The sequence below is a fragment of the Aotus nancymaae genome, unplaced genomic scaffold, assembly GCF_030222135.1.
Source record: "Aotus nancymaae isolate 86718 unplaced genomic scaffold, 86718_ANA_hifiasm-v0.15.2.pri h1tg000049l, whole genome shotgun sequence".
Taxonomy (NCBI): domain Eukaryota; kingdom Metazoa; phylum Chordata; class Mammalia; order Primates; family Aotidae; genus Aotus; species Aotus nancymaae.
This window is the reverse complement of record NW_026988463.1, coordinates 28,863,350-28,888,424: the sequence shown is the minus strand read 5'-3', so window position 1 is coordinate 28,888,424 and position 25,075 is coordinate 28,863,350. Positions and strand designations below refer to the sequence as shown.

The 25,075-nt window shown below is 44.7% G+C and overlaps 1 protein-coding gene and 2 pseudogenes across 1 annotated transcript in view; all 3 read left to right on the top strand.

Annotated features, from left to right (window-relative positions):
- Nucleotides 1–5,585: 5,585 nt before the first annotated feature.
- Nucleotides 5,586–11,304, top strand: LOC105729311 (protein arginine N-methyltransferase 1-like; annotated as a pseudogene).
- A 912-nt stretch (nt 11,305–12,216) lies between these two features.
- LOC105729312 (riboflavin kinase-like) lies at nt 12,217–13,244 on the top strand (annotated as a pseudogene).
- Nucleotides 13,245–18,439: 5,195 nt separating this feature from the next.
- LOC105729256 (zinc finger protein 724-like) overlaps nt 18,440–25,075 on the top strand; it is a 39,281-nt gene continuing 32,645 nt past the window's right edge. Inside the window, exon 1 of the mRNA XM_021676237.2 lies at nt 18,440–18,603. Coding sequence (XP_021531912.2) covers nt 18,601–18,603 — 3 coding nt within the window. The 5' untranslated portion in view covers nt 18,440–18,600. The remainder of the gene's footprint in view (nt 18,604–25,075) is intronic.

The window sequence follows — 25,075 nt, the reverse complement described above, 5'->3', positions numbered from 1 at the left end:
TAGATAGTCACGCAGGCCTCACCCAGACATGCCATTAGCTCAGTGGATCAAGAATAGGCTTCTGCAAACTCAGGCCTCTATCACTTCCTTCTTTTTTCCTCAGCTCAACTGCCCTCAGCGTGGGGAGAATATGTCCAAGCTCTAACTCCGTCATGGCGGAGACACGGAGGGGTCTCTACGCTGGTGGAGCGATCTCCATATGTTTTCATACAGGATTTAAAATGTTCAAGAAATTAATGATAACATAAAATTGAACTTTGACCTAAGACAGCCAGCTTATGCATGAGAGTGATTCATTGAAATCCAGCCATAGGATTTAAGTATTAAATCTGCAAGGGAGCTGATCAATAACACCCATACCGTGTTCGATTTTAACAAAGTAACCTGAAACCAGAGATAAAAATAACGTGATAAGCTGGGCCCGGTGGCTCACGCCTATAATCCAAGCACTTTGGGAAGCCGAGGCAGGTGGATCACGAGGTCAAGAGATCGAGACCATCCTGGTCAACAAGGTGACACCCCGTCTCTACTAAAAATACCAGAATTAGCTGAGCATGGTGGCGCGTGCCTGTAATCCCAGCTACTCGGGAGGCTGAGGCAGGAGAATTGCTTGAATCCAGGAGGCGGAGGTTGCAGTGAGCTGAGATCGCGCCATTGCACTCCAGTCTTGGTAACAACAGCGAAACCCCATCTCAAGAAAACAAAACAAAACAAAACAAAACGGGTTATACCCTTTACTATTGTTACTCTATTACACTTTAAAATAATCGAGCATAAAAAGAAAAGAACAACAACAACAAAAACAAAAACATAGCATCAAAATGCTTTAAAAGGCCATGCCCTGTAAGGGTAACAGAGAGAAAGAATAGACCCAAAGTCAGGTAAGCAAGTTTTATTAACCTGCTGAACTGCTCCGTAACAATCAGAGGAGGCAGCCCTGAGCTTACAAAATGAGGGGTTTATAAGGGGTGGGGGGCATAAGGGGGTCTTGGGACTGAGGAAATTTATCTGCTGGTAACAGGCACAGAGATAGTTCATTAACTTGTAACAGACACACAATACATTATCCTGTGACTTTTGTGGCAGCAGTCTTTTTTTAAAAAAGAGAAACAAGGAGTTTTTTTTACAAGTATGTGTCAAACAGAAATTTACAAGTATGGATAACCAACATATGTTTTCCTTGTCCTCCCTCAAGCTGCCCGAATGGCTGCAATCAGGCTTTGCTTAATTGCAGCACGTCCGGCAGCCATGATATGGCTCCTAGGTAGGGATTTAGGAATGCAGCTGCAGAGCAATCAGAGTGGGGGAAGGGGTCAGCCTGTGCAGAGGGGGTTTTCTTGTCTCTAACATGAATATGTAACTTAAGTTATTTTGTTCTCATATTGTGAACAACTGCCATATTTGTGGAAAGAATATAGCTTCAGATATGGTGCACTTTGTGGGTAACCCGCCTTCTGGGAGCTGAGGAAGGAAAGCCAAGCAGACCAGCGGCACAATTATTGTCTGAATAATATCTTAGTTTATAGGATCACTACTCAGTTATATCCTTTTATGCAATTCTTTATATATAATCATATATTAGTTTATAGTCATAACAATTAGTGCCTGAAGAATAATTTACTACTCAGCTATATATATATATATATATATATATATCTTAGTTGTTAGAGAAATTTCTAGAACAGACATGGTACAGAGCATAAATTCATAAATTAAGGGAAAAACAGCTATGTATATATAATCATATCTTGTTTATAGTCAGAGGAATGTCTAGAGCAGACATGGTGCAGAGCCCGATTTAAGGGAAAAACACTTATACCAGGACAAGAATTTATGGCCCAGGTGGCAGCTTTCAGTATCATAAAGATACCCACTCTATGTCAGGCTTGGAGCAAGAGTCATTCCTCCTGAAGAGGAGTTTCAGTACCTTGCCTCCAGTTCGTGTGGAAGGCTGCCCTCAGACCGGCAATCCCATGAGCATCCGAGAGCTTGAAACCCCTCTGGTATAATCCCGCCCAGGTGGCTGGATATCTTTTCAGCCCTGCTGTTATGTACTGACTCAAAGCATCCTCCTATAGAAATCACTGGAAGCTGCCAGCAGGTGGCTGTAGACCTTGTCAGATCTGCTGCTGCTGTACTGACTCAAAGCATCCTCCTATAGAATTCCTTAAAAGTAGCCTGCCCCCAAATAAGAGATATTACACACTGCACCCTCTTCTCTGCGCACAGCCCACCTCCTTGCCTCGGTGACCTAATGGGGGTGGACCCTTTGCTTATCACACACATGATTGTCTTGACCCTATCACTGTTCTTAAGATGACCTCACTCACTACCCTGCCCCCTAACCTATACCCAATAAATACAGATGCTCCTGGACTTTCAGGGCCTCGCCTGTCTCTGCTTGTAAGTGGTGAGGTCTCCCGAGCCCAGCTGTCTTTTCCAGTTCTTCAATCTTATCTCTTTATTTCTTGGATCCTGTGCCTCAGCACAGCAATAGGGGACACCCCACGACCCTGTAGGGCTCGACCCTACAGCCCTTGAAGCTGCTTCCCAATTCACTGTGAAACATCAATTATCTTTATCAAATAACAGTATCCCATCTCACTCCATTAACAGATAGAGTGTTATTTCAGCTGGACTGCAGTCCTATCTGTCTATCAGGGCTGGCCCAGGTGGCAGAGCATCAGTGAAAGGCTGTGAAATAATCAGTAATCATCATCAAATTGTGGTCAAGATTGTGAAGATGGAAGTTTTTGATGAAACCTCACCTTTTATTTCCCCCAAGCGGTTCTGGATGTCCAAAGACCCACTAAAATACTTAGGCTAAAGTGGAAGGCAAACCTGATGCTATCAAATACCATCTGGTGGGAAGACTCAAAACGATTATGAACATTTTTACTGTAAACTTGATCCACAACTTAGACAAAGAGAATTCAAACCCTGACTTACTGTGGCTGTTAAATCCCTGTAAGTAAAGGTCGACTTTGAAAGAACAATGCTTGTGTAAGAATAGATTAAACCTACTGAAAAGGCGGCTTTGGGTCGGCGTTTTATGATTCCGTGCACAGGGGAAAGGGCTCCAAGCTGGAGACTTGGGGTTGAAGGTCCCCAGCCGCACGTGGGGCCTCCGTGCGCTCTGGATCCAGGAGTTGTTTGAGGTGTGCGCTCCCTAGCTTTCAAGGGCCTTCCACATCCAGCCTAGTGAAGGGTGTCATTCCCCTCCCATGTGAAGAAAGGCTGGGATCGCTTCCGGCCAAGCCCCCAGGTATCGACGAGGTGGTGGGTTGGGAGGGGGTGTGCGATTCCGATGGCCCAGAGGGTTCCACCTGCGGGAAGGGATCCCAGTGGGGTGCAGAGGGGGATCGACCCTCTGTCTGAGGCCCTGTGCCCTCCTCCCGGGGATTCGTGCACCCGCCCTCGGGTGCGATTTACCTGGGGACCTCCAGAATGTAGGGGGTCTCTTGGGAGATACAGTAATTCTCAACCCTTTGTAACCTCCTTCCAAGCTCCAGGAACATCTGTTGGGACATCAGCCCCGGTTTTGTGCACTCTGGGATTGGGACTGGAGGAAGGCAAAGAATGGGTCCCCCTAACCCCCTTTCCTGTCCCAAGATTCTCCCTCACCCAGGGCTTTAGGAGTTAGGGGATGGGGCATGGCCCTGTGACGTCCGTCTGGGTGGCGGTGGGGCCTCTAGGTGGAGATTTTCCCATCAATAGGTGCCGTGGGGCTCCCCCTTGTGGACATTTCTGGGTGAGTGGGAGCGAAGTCTCTTTCAGGGGGCCTGTCCAGAGGCCGACCTCAGGTCGGATTTCTCTCCTGGAGACAGAAGGAGGAGGATATGTCTGCTGGTGAAGAGTTGTGGTGGGAAATGCGCAGCTGTGAGCTTTACTCTCTATTAAAATGTTTTATCCGCCCCCCGGCTTTTGTGAGGGCTGGAGATGACCTCCCCATTCCTCTTCCTGAAGCGCTGTGTGGGGATCCTGAGCCTGGGGGTCCTGAGGCTGGATGGCTGAAATGGTTTCCAGTGAGGTTTGGTTCTTGTGCAGGCATGTGGGGGAGGTTTCCATCTTGAGTTTCATGCCCTCTTGGGCTGGGATGGTTTGGTGGTTATCAGTGATTCTGAGAAATGGGCCCCCATGGAAAAACCCCCCTCACCACTTTTCTTCTTATAGATGTCCCCGCTAGCTTGGGAGAATTGAGGGGAGGGTGCTTGCAGTAGGCTATGGCCTGTGACATGGCCCTTCTTGGAGCCTTGGAAAGTGTTCACACCTGGAAGAGATATAATCTGATGGGGCCTCTCTCCTTCCACCCTTTACTTTGTGGCATTGGCTGGAGGGGCAGGTCAGCTCTCAGGATGCCACCATTGAGGGTTAGCTTCCAGGGTCACTGCCATGGCTTCCCACCCCCTTGACTGTCTCCTGCACCAGGGGCTCTATGGGTGGAGGAAATATCTTCCCCAGAGGTGTCCTCAGGCTTGGCTCACCTGGGGGTCTGCAGGACCTGGGATGAGTGGCCAAATGGGGGCAATTGGGTGACTCCCCAAGCCATTTTCTGGAGTCTTCTCATTCTTAGAGGGTCCAGGAGCTGCCCATCCTCCCTGGGACTCTAACTTCCTAGACAGAGGGTCATAAGGGAGGGGGTTGGTTATAGGTAGTTTTGTTTGGGGCTCCTGAAGTGAAGGCAGGAGCTGGGGGCTGGGATATTAGCTGTGGGGAGTGCCTGTGTGCCACACCTTTTTTCTGGAATCCTCTCAGACAATGTGGAGGGAGCAGATGCCTTGTGGACATACCCTGCCAGTGCTCCTCCCTCCTGCTATTCATAACAGCCTAGGATAAGGGCGTGTGTGCCAGGAAGTGTCTCCTAATCTAGGGAAGATTAGGTGATGGGAGGTGTGGTGACAGCTGGTGGTGGTGGGTGTCAATTCCCCTTGCCTGGATGGGGAGATATGTGGTCTGCTGCCTGGCCAGAGAGGGGAAACATGGCAGGAGGCCACCATCTCTACAGCCACAGCTAGGATAGGAGACCCCCTTTCTTCTCCCCTCACTTTTCCCATTCCTTTCTTAAACCCCCCACCACCTCATTACTTGCCCCCTTTGCCACCAGTCCCCACCAAGGAAAAGGAAAATTGCTGGAAACCCACCCTCCACCAGAGCCCAGGTCCTGCCGCCCAGCCCTCCCACAGCCACTCCCAGTAGCTAATCCTTTCTCCCTGTTACTTTCTCCTCCAATTTTGTAGCCACCTTGACTAATGGGGTGAGCCTCCAGCCACCTTTTGAAAAAGTAAATATGTTTTGACCCCTCCCCACCCCGACCTTCACATCAATATGTCTTGTCACACATCTGGCCCTTTCTCAAGGTCTAATCATACACCACTCGCTTCAAATCAGTTTACCCCCAGCCCCCAGACACTTAGGACCAACCCCTCCAGGTTCAAGGCCCCGCTGGCCTCCCCCAGTATTGAGGTTACTTCCCTAACTCCACCTCCAGCCTTCCTTTGACCTTCCCTGTGTCTGCCCCCATTTTTCTTCTCCTTCGCTCCCCGGCATTGGGCTGAGTGGTAGAGCAGGACAGAGAGACTGAAGAGATGGTTGGCGTGTCTGAGGTATGGGGTACTCCCCTGCATGGTGCTTTGGGGGGTCCTGGAAGTGGAAAATGGGGTTGTTAGATTTTGGGGCTCCTGTGGGGGCAAGATGGTAGGCAGGGGTTGGAGGGTTTTCATAGTACAATTTGGGGGTTTCTTTACTATTCTTCAGGAATAAGTAGGAACCTGGAGGTTTAAGAGGCTGTGGGAGGGCGATATAAGCCCTGCCGTCTTAGAGGAACTATTCAGTTCATACAAAAAGAAAAAGAGGCTGTGGGGGGGCCCCCAGGTCTGACTCATGCTCCCATCGGCCCCCTCCCAGGTTTCCCGTGGATAGGAGAAAAGCAGTGAGCCCAATGCTGAGGACAGGACGCCCAAAGATTACTGCCTAGACTCCTATGGCCACTTCAGCATCCACGAGGTGAGTGAGGACACCTTCCCAGAGGGGTGAAACATAATTTCCCACTCACGCGCACTGCTTCCCCCCACAGCAGGGCGCCCCTGTGCCCTTCTGCTGAGCAACTCCCATAGTCCCCTTTCAAAGCCTTTGCCTTGGAGACTGAAATTAGCCTCAAGCTCTGCAGGGGCCCCTCGGGAAGGCTAGGGTGAGAGCGCGCATGCGTGCCTGGGGCCTTAGCTGGAGGTCAGGCAGGGCCCGCTGGTCTCTTCCGCCCTCTAGAGACCAGCGGTGGAGCTGCGCCCCAGCTGCTCTGGGCCTGACAGCTTCTGGACCCTTGTGACAGCTTCTGGACCCTTGTGACAGAAGACACTGAGATCCCAGAATGCCGATGTGGTGGCATTCTAAGGGATTTTCTTCTTCCCCTGAGACTGTTGTCATAAAATTGTAGCAAAAATATACATAAATTACTATTTTTTTTTTATTTTTAGAGACAGGGTCTTGCTCTGTCGCCCAGGCTGAAGTGCAGTGATGCAATCACCACTCACTGTAGCCTTGATCTCCCAGGCTTAGGTGATTTTCCCACCTCAGCCTCCGGAGTATCTGGGATCACAGGTGTGCACTGCCACGCCCAGCTAATTTTCTTATTTTTTGTAGACATAGAGTCTTGCTTTTTTGCCCAGGCTGGTCTCAAGTTCCTTGGCCTCCTGAAGTGCTGGGATTACAGGCATGAGCCACCACCCCTGGCCTGAGGACTTTGAAAAACCAGGGTTTGCTGGTTCTTAGGTAGCAATGGTAGCATCTGGCTTAGATGAGACTTTAGTTCATCTAGTCTACTTTTACAAATAGGGAAACTGAGGTGCAGGGAAGGAAGTGAGAGGGCTTAGAGCTGTCCCTGGCCCTCTGACAGGTCAGGACACCCTGTTATACAGCTGGGGATGTGGGGCCCCTCACGGAGTCTCTGTGCCCATCTTTCCTCAGGAGATGCTGAAGGACAAGGTTCGCACCATCACATACCACAACTCCATGTTTCACAACCAGCACCTCTTCAAGGACAAGGTGGTTCTGGATGTAGGCTCAGGCACAGGCATCCTCAGCATGTTTGCTGCCAAGGCCGAGGCCCACAGGGTCATCGACATGAGTCTCCAGAGTGGCTAAGGGGGTCTGAACCTGGGAGACATAGACAGAGACCATAGGAGCTCAGGGATTGGATGGAGGAGTTTGGGGGCTGAGGATGGGAGTGTGAGGGAGCTCACCCTCACTTCTTCCTGGGCCCTCAGATCCAGCATTTCTGTATCTCTGATTATGTTGTAACGATGTCAAAGCCAACAAGTTAGACCACAGTAAGCCCAGAAAGAGGATGAGTTTGTGGGAGTGGGGTGGACACTGCCCTGCTTCTCCAGGGACCCTGTAGAGTTGAGGAGTCTACAGATGGGCCACAGATTCAGTGGCTCCTCTCCTATTGTGTTCTGGGCTGCCAGCAGCCTGAGTATTTCAGTGTCAAAGTCCTAAGCTTAGCACCTCAGTCTTAAAATTAGGGTGAGAACCACTCTCTAGTGCCTTGAATGAGTAATAGAATCCCATGGTTGGCCACTGAGGGCCTGACCCCTCTGAGTTTAACCAACACTAACTTCCAGAGAAGTCTGCACCTACAAGCACATATATGTGTAAGTGAGTTTGCATTCACGTGCATAATTTTCACACCAGTCACATTTCATACCAGTCTCTTGCCTTCAGCTTCTCTCACTTGTGTGTCATGTAGTTTCACACTGTCCAGGCTGTTGAAGCATCACACTCTTTTCCACTACCGCCATCGTAGGGACATCCCCCAGCTTTTTAAACCAGTCTTCTGTTGATGGGTGTTTAAGCTGCTCTGAAATTTTCTTTCTTTTTCTTTTTTTATTTGTTTCTGAGTCAGGGTCTGGCTCTATTGCCCAGTCTGGAGTGTAGTGAGTGGTGCAATGATGGTTCATGGGCACCTCTGCCTCCTGAGCTCAGGTCATCCTCCCACCTCAGCCTCCTGAGTAGCTGGGACAGTAGGCCTGTACCAACATACCTAACTTTTTTTTTTTTGGAGGTGATGTTTTGCCATGTTGCCCAGGGTGGCCTTGAATTTCTGGGCTCAAGCAGAGATCCTCCCACTTTGGCCTTCCAAAGAGCCAGGATTACAGGCATGAGCCTCTGCACCCAGCCTGATCTGAGATTTTCATCCTTTGCACATAATGTCATTTCATACACAAACTAATTTATTTGTGAGGTCAATTTATAAAAGGAGATTGCTTGGGCCAAAAGGCTAGTTAGTGGCCGGGCTCAGTGGCTCACACCTGTAATCCCAGCACTTTGGGAGGCTGAGACTGGAGAATTGCTTCCACTCACAATTTTGAGACAAATCTGCATAATATAGTGAAGTATGAGTTAGTAAGTTTGGTAGCTCTTGCTAAATTGCCCCAGCGAGGTTGGCAGTGTAGGGAACTTGTGAATGTGGTAGATTTCCCTCTGGGAACTGAAATGATTTTATTACAGAGACTATTGTAATGAACCCGGAAGTCCTCATCACTCAACTTTGAATATTCTCTCCATTTGAAGCAAATTTCTACTGTAATGCAATTTCCCTGGTAAATCTGTCTCTGTGTGTCATATCTAATACACAAGGCTGTTTTGAGAACATGACCATGCTGTTACTTAGTATATCAAGTCCACCCAATTAAAGACAAAATCTTAACATCACCTGATACCCAGTCCACATAAATTGTCTGCTCCTGTCTCAAAAATACCTAGAGTAATGGATGAATTTGAAAACAGTGTTAAGAGGGTTCATGGCTTCAGCTCATCAAGTTCTTTATGATCTCTAAATCCAGGCTTCCTGGGGGGGGCCTCCTGGCTCTAGACCCTGGGAAAGGTGAAGGGCAGGGCTCCTGGGGGCTGACCTGGCTGCCCTTGTCCACTCTGCAGTGGTGACCATCATAAGGGGAAGGTGGAGCAGGTGGAGATCCTGGTGCAGAAGGTGGACCTCATCATCGGTGAGTGGATGGGCTATCACCCCTTTCACTTGTCCATGCTCAACACCGTGCTTTATGCTGGGGATAAGTGGCTGGTGAGGCCCCCAGTGGAATGGGTGCAGCTCACATGCATTGAGGTCCAGGCAGAAGGTGAAACCATGCTCATTTTTCCCCACAGACAGGACTTAATATGGAGGCTTGGCTGCAAGGTGTCAGAAGGCCACAGCCCAAGCCAGGTGTAACAGGCACTGGAGCTGGATGCTGGCAGGGAGATGGTGTGGTGTTGGGGGTTTGTCAGGACAGGAAAACCATAGCAGGGCAATGGTCTAGGTGCTGGGGTTCAGCAGGCTTCTCTGGGAGGGGTGACTGACAGCTGAATGAACAATGGAAAGGAGGCACTCAGATCTGGGAAGAGAAGCATTTTGGGTGGAGGGACGGCCAGGGCAGGCCTGTACTTGCTGCGTGTGGAGCCATGGAAGGGCTAGTGTGGAAGAAGGGTCTAGAATGGCAATAAAAGTTGGAGTAGAGGTGAGGGGTGGTAGGGGGTGTGCAGATTTTGTGGGCCTTATGGGACCCATGCAACTTTTCTTTTTCTCTCAGAGCAGCCAGGGAGGGTCTCAGAATCCCCAGAACTTCTGAAGGACAGGAGCTGACTGAGGTGCTTCTGGGTGTCCTCTGGCAGCCCTGTGGCAAATAGACCAGAGGGTGTGTGTGAGTGCAGCTACGATGTGATGGTGGCTCAGACCAGAGTAGGAGGACACATTGTCAAGACTCCGGGCAATGTTGCCAGGCCCCACCCTTCCTGCTCTCACCCTGCCCCTCTGCAGGCACCCGATGGCCTCATCTTCCACACCAAGCCACACTGTATATGAGGGCCATCGAGGACCAGCAGTCCAAAGTCTACAAGATCCACTGTGAGGGCAGCCTGGGGAGCTACTGGGCTGGGCCTTGAGTGGGCTGCTGCAGGCTCACCCTCCTCCCTGCCTGCCTCCTGTGGGTGGGAGGACTTGTATGCCTTCAACATGTCTTGCATCAAAGATGTGGCCATCAAAGACCCCTAGTGGACATGGTGGACCCTAATTAGCATAAAGGTGAGGGAGTGGGCATGGCCAGGTGTCCTCAGGGTTGAAACCAAAGAGAGGCCAAACTTTGGAGGCCAGAACATTGGCCTGAGGTCTCAGAGCCTGACCTGTCAGCCAGAGGTTGTGCTAGAGGACCAGAAAAGCCACTTTGTCCTTTAAATACCTTTGTGAGTTCTGCCTTGTGACAGCCATGCCTGGCACTTGGCACTGGGCTCCAGGAATGATGGTGAGCAAGGCAGGCTGGCCCTGTCCCAGGGGCACATCCTCTGGAGGACACATCAAAGCCGGCAGCTCAAAGCCTGCAGCATGTGCACTGAAAGACACAACCCCAGGGCAGTGGGCTAGGCCACAGGCACACGGGCCACTGCAAAACAGCATGGGGACAGGCTGGGCTCAGAGCTGCACCTGTGGTGCCAGCTACTCAGGAGGCTGAGGTGGGAGGATCACTTGAACCTGGAAGTTCAAGGCTGCATTGAGCTGTGATCCCCCCAGTGCACTCCAGCATGGGCAACAGTTTTTGTTTGTTTGTTTCTCTTTGTTTTCTTTTGGAGACCTGTTTTTTAAAAAAAGAATGGTGACAGTGAGTATTTATTGAGCTGGAGCTGGGGGGTTGAGGTTTGGTATCGGGGGCAGAGGAAGTTGTTGAGTGGCAGAGAAGAGACTGGCAGGGCAGGAACCCCACCCAAGCCACCCTCCTGAGAACACAGGGAGCTGGCACAGGGTTTTATGTTGGCATTTGGGTCAATGTTTGAGGTCATCACATTGGTAGACTTTTCAAGAAGAGGTTGGGGACAGGACAAAGCAGGCTACCTGCATTTGAGTGAAGTCTGGCCAGATGGGGGGGGAGGAGTGGGCACTGGACAGAGTTAGGGTGGAGCTGCCAGGTTTGGGTATGGGAAAGAAGGCAACAAGGAACACAGGTTTGAACCTGGGTGGTTTGTTGGGAGTGGGACAGGCAGGAGGAGAAATGAATAAGGAGCCGAGGTCAGGAACCAGTGAGTGAGGACCAGCAGTAAGGGGACAGCAAAGTAATGGGCCCTCCAGGGGCTGGAGAGCTGGGGGAGGAGAAAATGAAGTGGGGATGGGGCCACATCTTGGAGCTTTCCCACTTCTGTCCTGCAGGAGGGGAACATATACACCATCAAGGTGGAAGACTGGACCTTCACCTCCCCCTTCTGCCTGCAGGTGAAGCGCACAATGACTACGTGCATGCCCTGGTGGCCTACTTCAACATCCAGTCATAGGACTGATAGCAGGTGAGCTTCCCTGGTGGGTCACGTCCTCCACCAGAGATTTCAATGGAATGATCCCATTCAACCCACTACAACCTCATGGGGCTCTGTTATTATCCTTGTCTTGCTAAGGTGGAAAGTCTCCATTGTGCGGAGTGTTGAAATCAGAATTTGCACACAAGCCACAGCCCTGAATCATTCACATCCCAGGACCCTCTTTTCCTTCTCTGACTCTGTGCCCTCACTCTTCACTCTCTCTAGATTTCAGTCTAACCCTGATCCACAGGCTCTGATCCTCCTCGGGCTCCATCTTTCCTCCTCCCTCTAGGACTCTGTCTCCCCTCATTCCTGTGCTCCTCTGTCTGAGTCTCTGTCCCCTTCTCTGGGTGTCTGTCACCCTCTGCTCTCTGGTTTCTTGCCATCCCATCTCTGATCTCACTAGGCTGATGCAGATGCTGCTGTGGTGGGGGGTCCCCTCCTCATAGGGCTCTGCCAACTTTCCCATCCAGGAGGGCATCCTGGCCATTTCACCCATGGACTTGAGCTCGTCCTTGGAATGAGATCTTTCTCAGAAGCTGCTACAAGTCTGGAACTCATGTCCTTGCCCTCTTCGTGTGCATTTCCAAATCTTCCTATTTCACTCAGGGATGTGGGGTGATGGTTGCCCTTCCTGTGTTTGTCAAAAAAAAAAAGTATTTAACTGTTCTTTCACTTGAGAACTAAAGTCCTAAGTAGAGAAGATTTGGTTCAGAGATCTCTGCAGTTTACAAATTTAGGAGGATATATATTTGGAGCACCTACAAGAGCCTTTTACCCAGACATGTAATGTATTTGAGTATATCTGTAAATGTGATTCCAGCAACTTGTGTTTTTTTCCTCCTATTGCGCAATCGTGTTATTCCAGCTAATCATGTGTTGACCGTCATGGAGTCTTTCCAGTGAGTTCCGGAGAAAGGTACTGTCTAACCTCAACTGCATCTAGGACACTACCCTCTTCTTGTTTTTCTCCTCCTGTTGCTCCTTTCAAGTCTTTTTTGATTGTCTCTCATCAACCTATAGACAGTGGCTTGTCACACATTCACCCTGATTTTTTTTTTTTTTTTTTTTGAGACAGTGTCTTGCACTGTTGTCTAGGCTGAAATACAGTGGTGACACCATGACTCACGACAGCCTCTACCTCCTGGGCTCAAGTGATCCTCCAACATCAGACTCTCTTTTAGCTAGGAATAAAGGCACCACTACACCTAGCTAATTAAAAAAATGTAGAGAGACGCAGCTCCGCAGTTGCTGGGCGGCTTTTGTTGGGTCTGAGGCGTCAGGGACCCACCGCGGTGTGTCGCTGGCTTCGCCCGGCCCCTGGTGCACCCCGCAGCAGGCAGAGCTCACACTCCTGCCCCCCAGCTGGACCCGGGTCCAGGCACCGCGTCGACGGCAGCTGGGCAGGACGCACGGACCGGGCTGCAACCCGTGCCCGGAGCGGACTGCATTATGGACATCTGCCTTACTTCTGCCGAGGCCAAGTGGTGCATGGCTTCGGCCGCGGCTCCAAGCAGCTGGGCATCCCCACAACTAATTTTCCTGAGCAAGTGGTAGATAATCTTCCAGCTGATATATTCACTGGCATTAATTATGGTTGGGCCAGTGTTGGAAGTGGAGATGTCCATAAGATGGTGGTGAGCATAGGCTGGAACCCATACTACAAGAATACGAAGTCCATGGAAACACATGTCATACATACCTTCAAAGAGGACTTCTATGGCGATATCCTCAATGTGGCCGTTGTTGGCTACCTCAGACCAGAAAAGAACTTTGATTCTTTAGAGTCACTTATTTCAGCAATTCAAGGTGATACTGAGGAAGCTAAGAAACGACTAGATTTCCCAGAGCATTTGAAAATCAAAGAAGACAATTTCTTCCAGGTTTCCAAAAGCAAAACAATGAATGGCCACTGATGAAAAATTTTCTTATTTATTCATTCACTCTTTTCTAGTGTTTCTGTGTTTATTAATGTCCAGCCTCATCTTGGTTATGTTTTAAAAATCAAACACTTTCCTACAGTTGTGAATTAAATAGTACAATGTAGTTACCACATCATGCTTTGACTGTTAAATGAAGCCCATCATGTCATAGCACTAAAAAGATTCATTTAAAAATCAAGATTTACAAAATATGTATTGATTAAAAGGTACCACTAGAAAGGTATCACTTGTGTATAAGTATGGGTAAAAAGGCAAGTCACTAGTTTGAGATGAAAAATGAAATTTTCAGGGTAAAATACCAGCATGTATGTACTTGTATAGTGCATACTTCTAAACAAAGAAGGCTTATAAAAGTGAATGCATTAAGGCCAAGTGCAGTGGTTTGCACCTGTAATCCCAGCACTTTGGGAGCTGAGGTGGGAGGATTGCTTGAGCTCAGGAGTTCAAGACCAGTCTGGGCAACATAGCGAGACCCCATCTCTATTTAAAAAAAAAAAAAGGGAATGCATTACATAGAAAATTGATAGTTTATCATAAACCTACAGGGAAGAAACCCAGACTTTGTATTTGTAATTTTGTGCATTAATATATTACAAACATGGAGATGTTTGTAAAATTTTGTTTTAGTCATTTTCTTTGAAGTCACATCATTGTACCATCTTCATTTTGTATAGAGCTGCTTCAATTCTAAGTCCTCTGGACTTCCTCTGTTTTTTGTTATTGAAGACGGTAAAATAAGTGTTTTCAAGTCTATATGCCTCCTTTTTGTTGGATAATGCTTCTTCTTTTTAAGGGTAAATATTCTTATTCTTCAACATTTTTCTTTGGTTCTTTTTTCCTTTTTTAGGAAAAACAAAACAGACTTCATCTTTAGATTTTCTCAAGATCTAAGTGAACACATATTCTTTTACATGTACCAGTTTCTTAAAGAACACAAAATGTTTCCCTCCCTAGCAAAACTATTTAAGAGCCAATTAAACTATGAAATAGTTAGAAAGTTATTTATTTTTAATATTTAAGGCCTTGAAATTAATTTTGTTCCAAGGCAAATCTAAACTGGTGGAGTTGTATATGCGCAATATAATTTAATGCTAGACTAAAAAGTACTTATCGCTTGAGGGAAAAGCATAAAGTTTTAGTTAAATAGTCTTCATACTGTGGATTTTTCCTCCAACTAACTAATATGTGGGAAATTAAGATTACAGATTCCTTTGGGCCCCCTCAAACAGTACATTGCATCATCGTTCACTGTAGCAACAGATATGGTGGTGACTGGGGGATAGAGATAGAAACATAGAGGGTAATTTTAAAGTTAATTTATGATGAATCATTTTTCCCTAATCTGCATAAATGAATTAGAACTGATTTTAATAGAAATACTTTATTTTGTGCAAAAAGTATTCAGAAAAACATCTAAAGCTGTTGGAGAGGAGGGACTCATAAATACAGTTGGATTGTGTTTTACGTTTCATTTCTTTATAAAAATGTATCAAAAACACAGTTTTTAATGTTAGAAATCCTATACTTGAAAGAAACCTCAGTTATCAGTGGCTTTCTGAAACAAAGTTAATAACAAACATGGGAAATGTGAAAATGTTTGTGTTTTGTCTGACTAGCTTGCTACTAAATGCTCTCTTTCGGTGTGTGAAAGGTCATTGATATGTTATCGTCCCTTTACATCTTGTTAAATAGCCATTGCTTCTGAGAACCAGATAGTGTGGTGTTTGAGGGGTTGTGTCTATATTTTTCAAAACTTTTATAAGAAGTTACAGTAGTACCATTTTGATTAGTCTGAATGTTTTCAGGCCTTGAAATAAATTCTGACTAAGTGAAAAAAAATGTAGGAACGGGCTCTTGTAACCTTTGTTTTTTCAAAGGTTACTGAACTGTACCTTGATTTTAAAAAGGCCTCTGCTTGAGACTTAGAGATGGTTAGTGGCATCTAATGTCATCCTGTGTCTTGAAATATCATGAGTTTGGCATAAAAAATGAGGAGATTCAATTATTTAATTTAAAAGAGCAATACTAATTTGCAAGGATGAGAAGTGGAATGCCTTTCCTGTTTTTTCTCTCTCATTGGGTTCTATTCACATCAAGTGGACATAAATTGAAACAAAATGAGCTGAGAAACAACTAGATTCAAATTAGTGGCAAGTTTGTTGTTCGGGGTTCTGTACAGATCTGTCATACAGATCAACCCACTAACGCTACACTATGTACCACCCTACCCTCTGAAGCCACCTTTGCAAAAGCTTTAATTTAAAAATCCTCATTTTAGGCTGGGCACAGTGGCTCATGCCTGTAATCCCAGCACTTTGGGAGGACAAGGTGGGTGGATCACCTGAGGTCGAGAGTTTGAGATCAACCTTACCAACATGGAGAAACCCCGTCTCTACTGAAAACACAAAAATTGGCTGGGTGTGGTGGCACATGTCTGTAATTCCAGATACTCAGGAGGCTGAGGCAGGAGAATCACTTGAATCTGGAAAGCGGGAGGTTACAGTGAGTCTAGTCACACCATTGCACTCCAGCCTGGGCAACAAAAGCGATACTCCATCTCAAAGAAAAAAAAAAAAAAACCCTAATTTTATAATGGTTTGATATTTTTAAAAGCACACATTTGGAAAACTATGTATCCCTCAAACATAAAATCTACTATTAACATTTTAGAAAACATGAAAACTAAATCCATAAACTAAAACAAAGGAATGAACATTTCAAAATGCTTTTGAAGAGTGTTGGTAGTTTAATAATATGACAGTTTAAAAGAAAGATCCTTTTCTCTTTCTTTTTTAAAATTGCAAAATTCACTGCTATAAGTTGTCAAATACTAAATCCTTCAAAGTTGTGACATACTAATCATTTGAACGTATTGCAGTCAGTGGCATAGTAGACATTTTCATGAAGTTGAACACATACTAATAAGGAGAAATTAGCTCTATTTTAATCCCCAAAGTTTAAATTTATTGAAAGTAAGATCTGTTAAAGAAAATTTTGTTCTAATGAAAATGCTATACAACTTTACTAAAAAGCAACAACAATATTAACCCAGCTTGTGACCTATCTGTTCTATAAAACTGTCCAACACAAGCATTAATTGCTGTTTTATTACCTTGATGGCCTCTCCTACAGTAATAGTAGTTAAAATACGTTAAAATATTTAAACTATCTTAAATAATTAAATAAATTATCTTTATACTGTTGGTAGGGTATACATTTTATTCACCCTACCAACAGAATAAAGCTTCTTTCTTAGGATATCTGAGCTGCTTTTGAAATGCTATAATTTCCATCAACACTTAGGGTACAAATTATTGTACCATATTAATGCTAATTGTGGATTAGGAAATATATGGGAAATAATAAAAATTAAAATAATATAATATTAATAAAATATATGAAGACTCCAATATAAAATAAAAAGCTACACATTCAAGGAAGCCCATTTTTTTATTAAACCTTCAATTAAAAAAAAATCTTTCAGGGTAACTAATGGACGGTTTTACTCAATTTCATGTAACTTGATATAGAGAAGTTAAAATGTGTCTTGGAAGACATTTTGACAGTGGGAAATTAGAAACATACTAAAATACAATCAGAAACTTTAAACCCCCAAATCCTCCCCATTTGCTGTAATATCTAGCATAGTAACAAATCACAGCATAATCCTTGCAAAATGTTTTAAAATTTAATTTTGAAGATACATGTTATGACAACATGTCAAGTCTAATGTTAATACAAAATATTCTCTTCAGTATCCCAATATTTTAAAAGGATAACATTTTATATTAATCATGTTAAATTTCTTGTTGACAATATATGCAAATCTAGCCCTGGCTTTTTTAAAACAGTAAAAATTTAACTGTGTGTATAATCTTGATATAGAGGTAGCTATTAAAACAACACAGGACAGAATTTTAAAATTGCTACAACATTTTACCCTATATGGAATAAACGCTCTCCAGAAACATTGTGGTGTTCTAAAGCTGCATCAGTTAGCTCCCAGAGCTGAGTAGCAATAAGACAACGTGTATTATTATGCGTGTCATGGAGGCTGTGTAAAAATCAAGAGTCATAGGCAGTCAGCAGCAACAGATCAATAATGTCCCCAGAGACACTGTGTAGATAATCAAGGCCCAAGGTTTTCTCAGCACTGCACAAAGCAGAAGAGCAAAATAATACAGTCAGGGAAGGACGCTGCCCAGCTCCACTTCCCACAGTACACTATGGCTGCTCTAGAAAAAATACCCCCAAAATGCAAATAAAGCAAACTGGTTGTGCAACTGGCACCCAACTAACCTTTTAATGCAACCACAAATTAATCCTTCAAAGAGGGTTCCAAAAAAATCCAAACACTATTCAATAAAAAGTCTGCCTAGAAATGAAACCACAGAAAAGTTTTATTTTAAAAATGCTGCATAAGGCCAGGTACTGTGGCACATGCCTGTAATCCCAGCACTTTCAAAGGCTGAGTAGGGGAGATCACCTGAAGTCAGGAGTTCGAGGCCAGCCTGGTCAACATGGTGAAACTGTCTCTACTAAAAATACAAAAAAAAAAAAAAAAAAAACAGCCAGGCAGGCTGAGGTAAGAGAATCGCTTCAACCCGGGAGGCAGAGGTTGCAGTGAGCAGAGATTATGCCACTGCACTCAGCCTGGGTGAAAGAGTGAGACTCAGCCTCAAAAAAATAAAAATAAAATAAAAAAGTTTGGCTAATAGAAATTGTAAAATTCACATTTGGCTCACATTTTATTTCAGAGGATTACCTCCTTTTTAAAATCTCAGGCTCCCTGCTCAAAGGACCAGAAGCCAGGAAGGTCATAAAATCTGAAATTGTTAAATAATTGTTATTAGATTCTTTCCATTTGTGAATAGCCTTATAATATATTATTTATAAACGCATATCACTTTTTACACAAGGTTAAATGCAAATACTCTCCTGGTTGGTCCTGGCTGAGCTCAGGGAGAAAGCCCTGCCTGAAAAAGTTGCAGTCTGGGCCGTCACTCTTTCTTCATTTAACCCAGTGTCTGGTCAAATCATCTGTCATTCAGGGACTAAAGGGGGCGGGCCTTAAGTGTTACCTAGTCAGAGACTCTAAACTAGGAACCGTCCAATAAGACACGCAGATGAAAAGTACCGGACGGCTTCCGGGATTTGGCGGGTTCTTTGTCTTTTCCTGCAGCCAGAGGCCGGGGTCTTGTTTTCGCTGCTCTGTGTCCTCCGCTGCTCTGTGTCCTCCGCTCCTGGAGATACAGTCTGTGTGGTCCTGTGACCTTCAGGTATTGAAAGATCCACAGCTGAGACGCCAGGAGCCGCTGGAAACCTCGAAATGGTGAGAATGCGGGATCCGACATCTAGAGAGTGTGAAGGGGCTGGTTGAAAGTGGTGGGAAGTGGCTATAGCGGGACTCAGGCCCCCAGCAGTCAGCTCCAAAATCTGAGGCTGCGAGTTCGCCTTGGCGCAGCTCGACCTTTAGTCCCCTTCAGCCATAAGATGGCGGCTGGGCGGACAGGCGGGACCCCAGGCATCCTGCTTCTTGCCTGAGCAGTGACTGTGCCCCGGCCTGGAGCCCCCTTTGGGCAACTCTGCACCCACCGCGCTGTGTCTCTCCTGGATTGTGCAGGGACCACGAGAGGGTCGCCAGGGGAGAATCCTGACTTGGAGTGCGGGTTTGAGGAATCTGAAGAGCTTTTGGTCCCTCTTTTATAAAAAATTGATTGGAGTCATCACAAAAATATTAAATAATTTATTCAAACAGTGATTCAAAAATTGTAGAGCACCCAGCTATGGTTTCTAATTTGTGGTCCATGCGACAGGGTTTACGAGAAGACTTTAGGCCGGGCGCTGTGGCTCACGCCTGTAATCCCAGCACTTTGGGAGGCCGAGGCGGGTGGATCACGAGGTCAAGAGATCGAGACCATCCTAGTCAACATGGTGAAACCCCATCTCTACTAAAAATACAAAAAATTAGCTGGGCATGGTGGCGCATGCCTGTAATCCCAGCTATTCAGGAGGCTGAGGCAGGAGAATTGCCTGAACCCAGGAGGCAGAGGTTGCGGTGAGCTGAGATCGCGCCATTGCACTCCAGCCTGGGTAACGAGAGCGAAACTCCATCCCAAGAAAAAAAAAAAAAAGAAGACTTTTTATAAGGTGCATGATTAAGATAAACCCACATTCATTAATCAGTTAGGTAGTTTCTTAATTTCCACTCTGAGTTTCCAAATTTCCTGGTTATGCAATCAGGTTAATTGACAGTTTATAATTGGTTAAGTCTGAATTTTTTTCTCCCAATGTAGTAATTTACCACCCCCCCAAAAAATGCACTTGAGTTAGATTTTATTTTTAAGTGAAAAACCAGACTAGAGCCGCGTCAGTCTCATTGCCAGCCACTTAGTTATTTTCTCACACCACAGGAAAGTGATTTTCCCCTGCGTTTTTCACATACAGCGCAAGCAACCTCTTAAGTCTACCTTCCACTCCCACCCTGCATTCCTTCATCCTAACTCTGGCTTGCAGTAAAATACTACATTTCCAGTTCTTTTTAACATTTCCAAATGCCAATTTCCCCTCCCTAATTCACATTATCAGCTCCTTGTCCTTTAGTGTACATTTTAGATGAGGTATTTTCATTAGTCATTAAAAAAAAAAAAAAAGATGTAATCTCACTTTGTCACCCATGCTGGAGTGCAGTGGAGTGATCTTGGTTCACTGCAGACTTTGCTTCCCCGGTTCAAGCGATTCTCCTGCCTCAGTCTCTTGAACAGCTGGGATTACAGGTGCGCACCATCAAACCTGGCTAACTTTTGTATTTTTAGTAGAGCCAGATTTTCACCATGTTAGCCAGTCTGGTCTCAAACTCGTGACCTCAAGTGATCTGCCCTCCTTGGCCTCCCAAAGTTCTGTGATTGCAGGAGTGAATTACTGCACATGGCCATTAGTTAATCATTTTTTGACAAAGCGTTGGATGGGACTTTTACAAAGATGTGTTTTCTCATTGAAAAATATTGTCCCTGAGAATAAAGAATAAACCCCTGACACTGTATTGTTTTAAAAAAAAAAAAAAATTTTCTTTTCTTTTTATCTTCCCTAGGAGCAGAGGTCTTATCAGAATGTTTTTGGGTCAAAGATTCCCTTAGAAAATTTTGGGGTCATTTGTCCTCAGTCACCCTGTTCTTGGGTTTCAGTACTGTTTTGGGATAAATGAAGATACCCCCAAGGTTATGTTGCTGGAGTGTCTAGTGAATACCAGCTCCCAGGTTATTTTTTCTCATAGGACAACCTGAGGTATGGAGTGTAGCCTCTCAAGGAAGCAGATGGATGTGGTGGGGCTGACAGTCATCTCCTGGTGTACTCTGTTTTTTGAAAAGCTAACCCCTTGAGACATTAAAACTGTCTTCACCCGACCCAGCTTCGATTTCTTGGAGACACATTGCTGGTCAGCCAATCAGATGCTGGTATTGAGGATAAAACATAGAAATAATTTCTGACTGCTGGATTTTTTTAAGGGTACAGAAAAATAGTGAAATAAATATAGTTAAAGAAAAATATTGAAAAATTTGTGAAAGAAAAAAATGTCATCCCAAAAGTCAGAAACAACCTGACCCCAGTGAGATGGTGTAACAACTTGCAAAGGAAAACGCATCTGGAGCACTCACTGGGGCATGAGTAGTCATACATAGTCTCCTGAGCAGGTGGTTATTGAGCACTTAAGTGAGAGGATGGGGTGGAGAGTCAAGTGATTGAATAGCCTTAATTGACACATGAGTAAGGCAGATTTGTTTTTTAATCACCACTGCCACTCTCTGGGCTTGTCACCTTTTTTAAAAGATTTGTTCACTTACTTGGACATCAGTTTTTAATTGTAAGTTGCATTTTATTAGTAGGACTTGAAAGGAAAATAAAAAACAAGATTTGCAAAGGGTGTAGAAGAGGTGGGTTTCAGAAACAAAAAATAATATCTAATCATAAATTTGTTAAAAATTCTCATTTACATTTTTCTTCCCCAACGTGAGTTTTGAAATTTTCTCAGGTGAGTTTCTTATGGCTTGGTGATTTCAAGCAGAATTTTAAGGGTTAGCTTTCAGAATGCTAGCTATGAAGGAAAAGAATAGGAAAAATCTCTCTTCCATTTTGGCTGTAGAAAATGAATACCTTTCCACAAGAAAATGTGGTGGATAACTGGTGAGTTACATAGATTCATGAAAACATTAGGTCCTCTTCTTGCAAGATACAATTGTGACAGTGACTATCTCTCTTCTCTATCCCGTTATCTTGATTTCTGAGTTTCATGCTAAATTTTATTAGATGAAACTTGGTACCCCCTAGAAGTGTTTTCATGTGACTAATTGTTTACTACATAATTTTAATTAAAATTATCCAATAATACATTTATTGTTTGAAATCAATAGATACTTTTGCTTTTCTTATCGAGGTATGAAATGTAGACACCTTAAAATTTCTTCATCTTATGTTAATACTGTGTTTGAGTAATTTTCTGGATTGTACACACACTTAGTTTCAAAAGCCATGTGAATTACTCTGAGATGAAAATTAAAACTTGAGCCCAGTGACTCTGAGCCAAGGGTAATACTGAACCTGCACAAAGAGGTTATTAAAGGCCCAATTATTTCTTTCTGAGGAGCTTTGTGTGCAGCTGTCTCAGCTTGCTCACCTCAGCCATGGAAGAAGCCTTTATACTGAGAGAAGCTTCAGATCCCTGGAAAACTGGGGGTCCACGGGCAGATGGAAGGGTACTGGGAGAGTCTTACTGAAGATGAAGTTGTTACTGTTTTGAGGTAGTTTCTAGATTTTGTAAAATATAGCAGTTAGATTTAAGTAAAAAATAAAAATTGAATTCCCAAGGAATATTGCAACAGGAGGAAGTACCAACTATAAGATCCATAAAGATTGCAAAATTTAGGCAGACAAGGGCTTTCTTTCATAGGGAGGAGCAAAGCTGATTAAAAAGAAGGTTCAAGGGGAATGGGAAATGGAGGGTGACTAATCAGATTTTAGGTCAGAGAGTGTTTTACCCTGAAGTCAGCATGTTCTTATGAGGAACATAACATACATTTGCATGTTGGCCCAGACTGAGGGTAGCTCAAAGTCCAGGAGTCTGTGGAAAGGAGATAAACTTGAGTAAAGTTTGATGAAGATGTATTTTATTTTGATCACTGAAGACAAATTTGGCTGATTTTTTTTTTTTTAATGGAAAAAAGAAAATGTGGAGAGCCTGTGTCTGGGTATGTGAAAGGTAAAAAAAGACAATGCCATCTAAGTCATAGTGGGAAGGGTGTTTCTTTCCACTAACTGTTCCTGGAGAACTCATAGGCTGGAGAATTCTATTAATCACAGCTATTCACCTGGATTATCTATGTGGCTCATTCTGCCCATCTTTTTATTTGTTCTATACATTTCTTCCATTTGACTTGTCCTGGGTTGTATCTTTTATAATAAACTGGTAAAAGATACAATGTTTTGCTGAGTTCTGTGACATACACAGTAAGGATAATGTTGTGGGACCGAGTCCTGAATTAGAATCTGTGCTGACTCTGGGTGGTGTCAGAATTAAAATATCAGACAATGAGTTGGTGTTGGAGAATTGCTTGGTGTTCAGCGAACCTTACAGAATTGATTCCAAAAGGAAGATATCACAGAGGCCTGGCCTGGTCTGGCTTGGAGTGGAACTCTGGGTGTCTGGGAATGGGAGGCTCTACTCTCCTGCACACAGGCTGTCACACTGCCCACTGTCTTGTGATTCCAGGTCTTCTCCCAGGGTGACAGATTATTGAAAACTTAGAGGAAGGGAATTCTGATAGCAGACCCCCTTTTCCCACAGCTGCCACCGCAGGATTTCTACCCACTCACCGACATACCCACTAGACATTGCTGTGTCTACAGCACTCCCAGGACTAGACACATTTAGGAATTACACCACAGCATTTTTGATCCTAGCGTTTCTTGCCAAAAACCTACTAAAGTATCTAGAAGTCTCCCGGCATATCCCCACCCCCAGACACTGAATCTGCAGCAGCAACCTGTTTTCTCTGCCAGCCTAGGGTTCTGGACCATCTGTTTATAATCTCATCTGCCTGCATGGACACAGAAATAAACCTGAGTGCGGCTCCACCTGGGCCACTGTCTGTAGCACAAACTGTCTCTTCCACCTACATTACACTCTCTCCCACCCATGGATTTTTTTTCCTTTTAATGTTTATTTTTGATTCAGGGGTTCATGTGCAGGTTTGGTATACAGGTAAAACTGGGTCATGGGCTTTGACATGCTGATTATTTTGTCACTGAGGTACTAGAGCACCAAACAGGTGTTTTTCTCTGATCCTCTTTGTCCTCCCACCCTCCACCCTCCACTAGACTTCAGTATCTCTTCTCTTCTTTGTGTCTATGTTATTATTTAGCTCTCACTTTTAAATAATAACATGCATTTGGCTTTCTGTTTCTGCATTAGTTTTCTAAGGCTAATGGCCTCCAGCTCCATCCAGGTTGATGCAAACAACATGATCTTGCTATTTTTTATGACCACACAGTACTCTATAGTGTTTCTGTACACATTTTGTTTGTATTAAATCTTGTTTTATGTTATTTTACTTTTTTGGAAAAAGGGTCTCACTCTGTGGTACAGGCTGGAGTGCAGAGGCATCATCTTGGTTCACTGCAGCCTCAACCTCCTGGGCTCAGGTAATCTTTCTCCCTCAGCCTCCCAGGTAGCTATAAGTACAGGCACACACCACTATGCACAGCTAATATTTTGTTTTGACTTTTTTGTAGAGGTGGCATTTTGCTTTGTCTTTTAGGCTGGTTTTGAACTCATGGACCCAGGCCATCCACCTGACTCAGCCTTTCAAAGTTCTGGGATTACAGGCAGGAGTCACCATGCCTGTCTATACCACATTTTCTTTATCCAGTCTGGCATTGCTAGGCATTTAGGTTGATTCGATGTCTATGTGTGTTTATTTATTTATTTATTTTCTGAGCTGAAGTTTTACTCTTTTGCCCAAGTTAAAGTGCAATGGTGAGATCTCAGCTCACTGCAGCTTCCACCTTCTGGGTTCAAGTGATTCTCCTGCCTTAGCCTCCCAAGAGTAGCTGGAATTACAGGCACATGCCACCATGCCCAGCTATTTCTTTTATATTTTTAGTAGAAACAGGGTTTCACTATGTTGGCCAGGCTTGTCTTGAATTCCTGACCTCAGGTGACTTGCCCACCAAGGCCTCCCAAAGTGCTGGGATTACAGGCGTGAGCCAACACACCCAGCAGATTCCATGTCTTTGCCGTTTTGAATATTGCCACCATGGTCATGCATGTGCATGTGTCTTTTTGTTTTATTTTATTATTTTATTTTTTTGAGATGGAGTTTCACTCTTCTTGCCCAGGGTGAAGTGCAGTGGTGTGATCTTGGCTCACCGCAACCTCCACCTCCCTAGTTCAAGTGATTCTCCAACCTCAGCTTCCCAAGTAACTGGGATTACAGGCATGCACCACCATGCCCAGCTAGTTTTGTATTTTTAGTAGAAATGGGGTTTCTCTATGTTGTTCACGCTGGTCTTGAACTCCTGACCTCAGGTAATCCTCTCATCTTGGCCTCCAAAGTGCTGGGAATACAGGTGTGAGCCACGGCACCCGACATATGTGTCTTTTTGCAAGAAAAATTTATATTATGAAATTGCTAGATCAAATGATAATTTTGTTTTTAGTTCTATGAGGAATTACTACACTGGTTTTCACAGTGGTTGAACTAAACTCACACCAGCAGTGTATAAGCATTTTCTTTTTTTTACAACCTTGC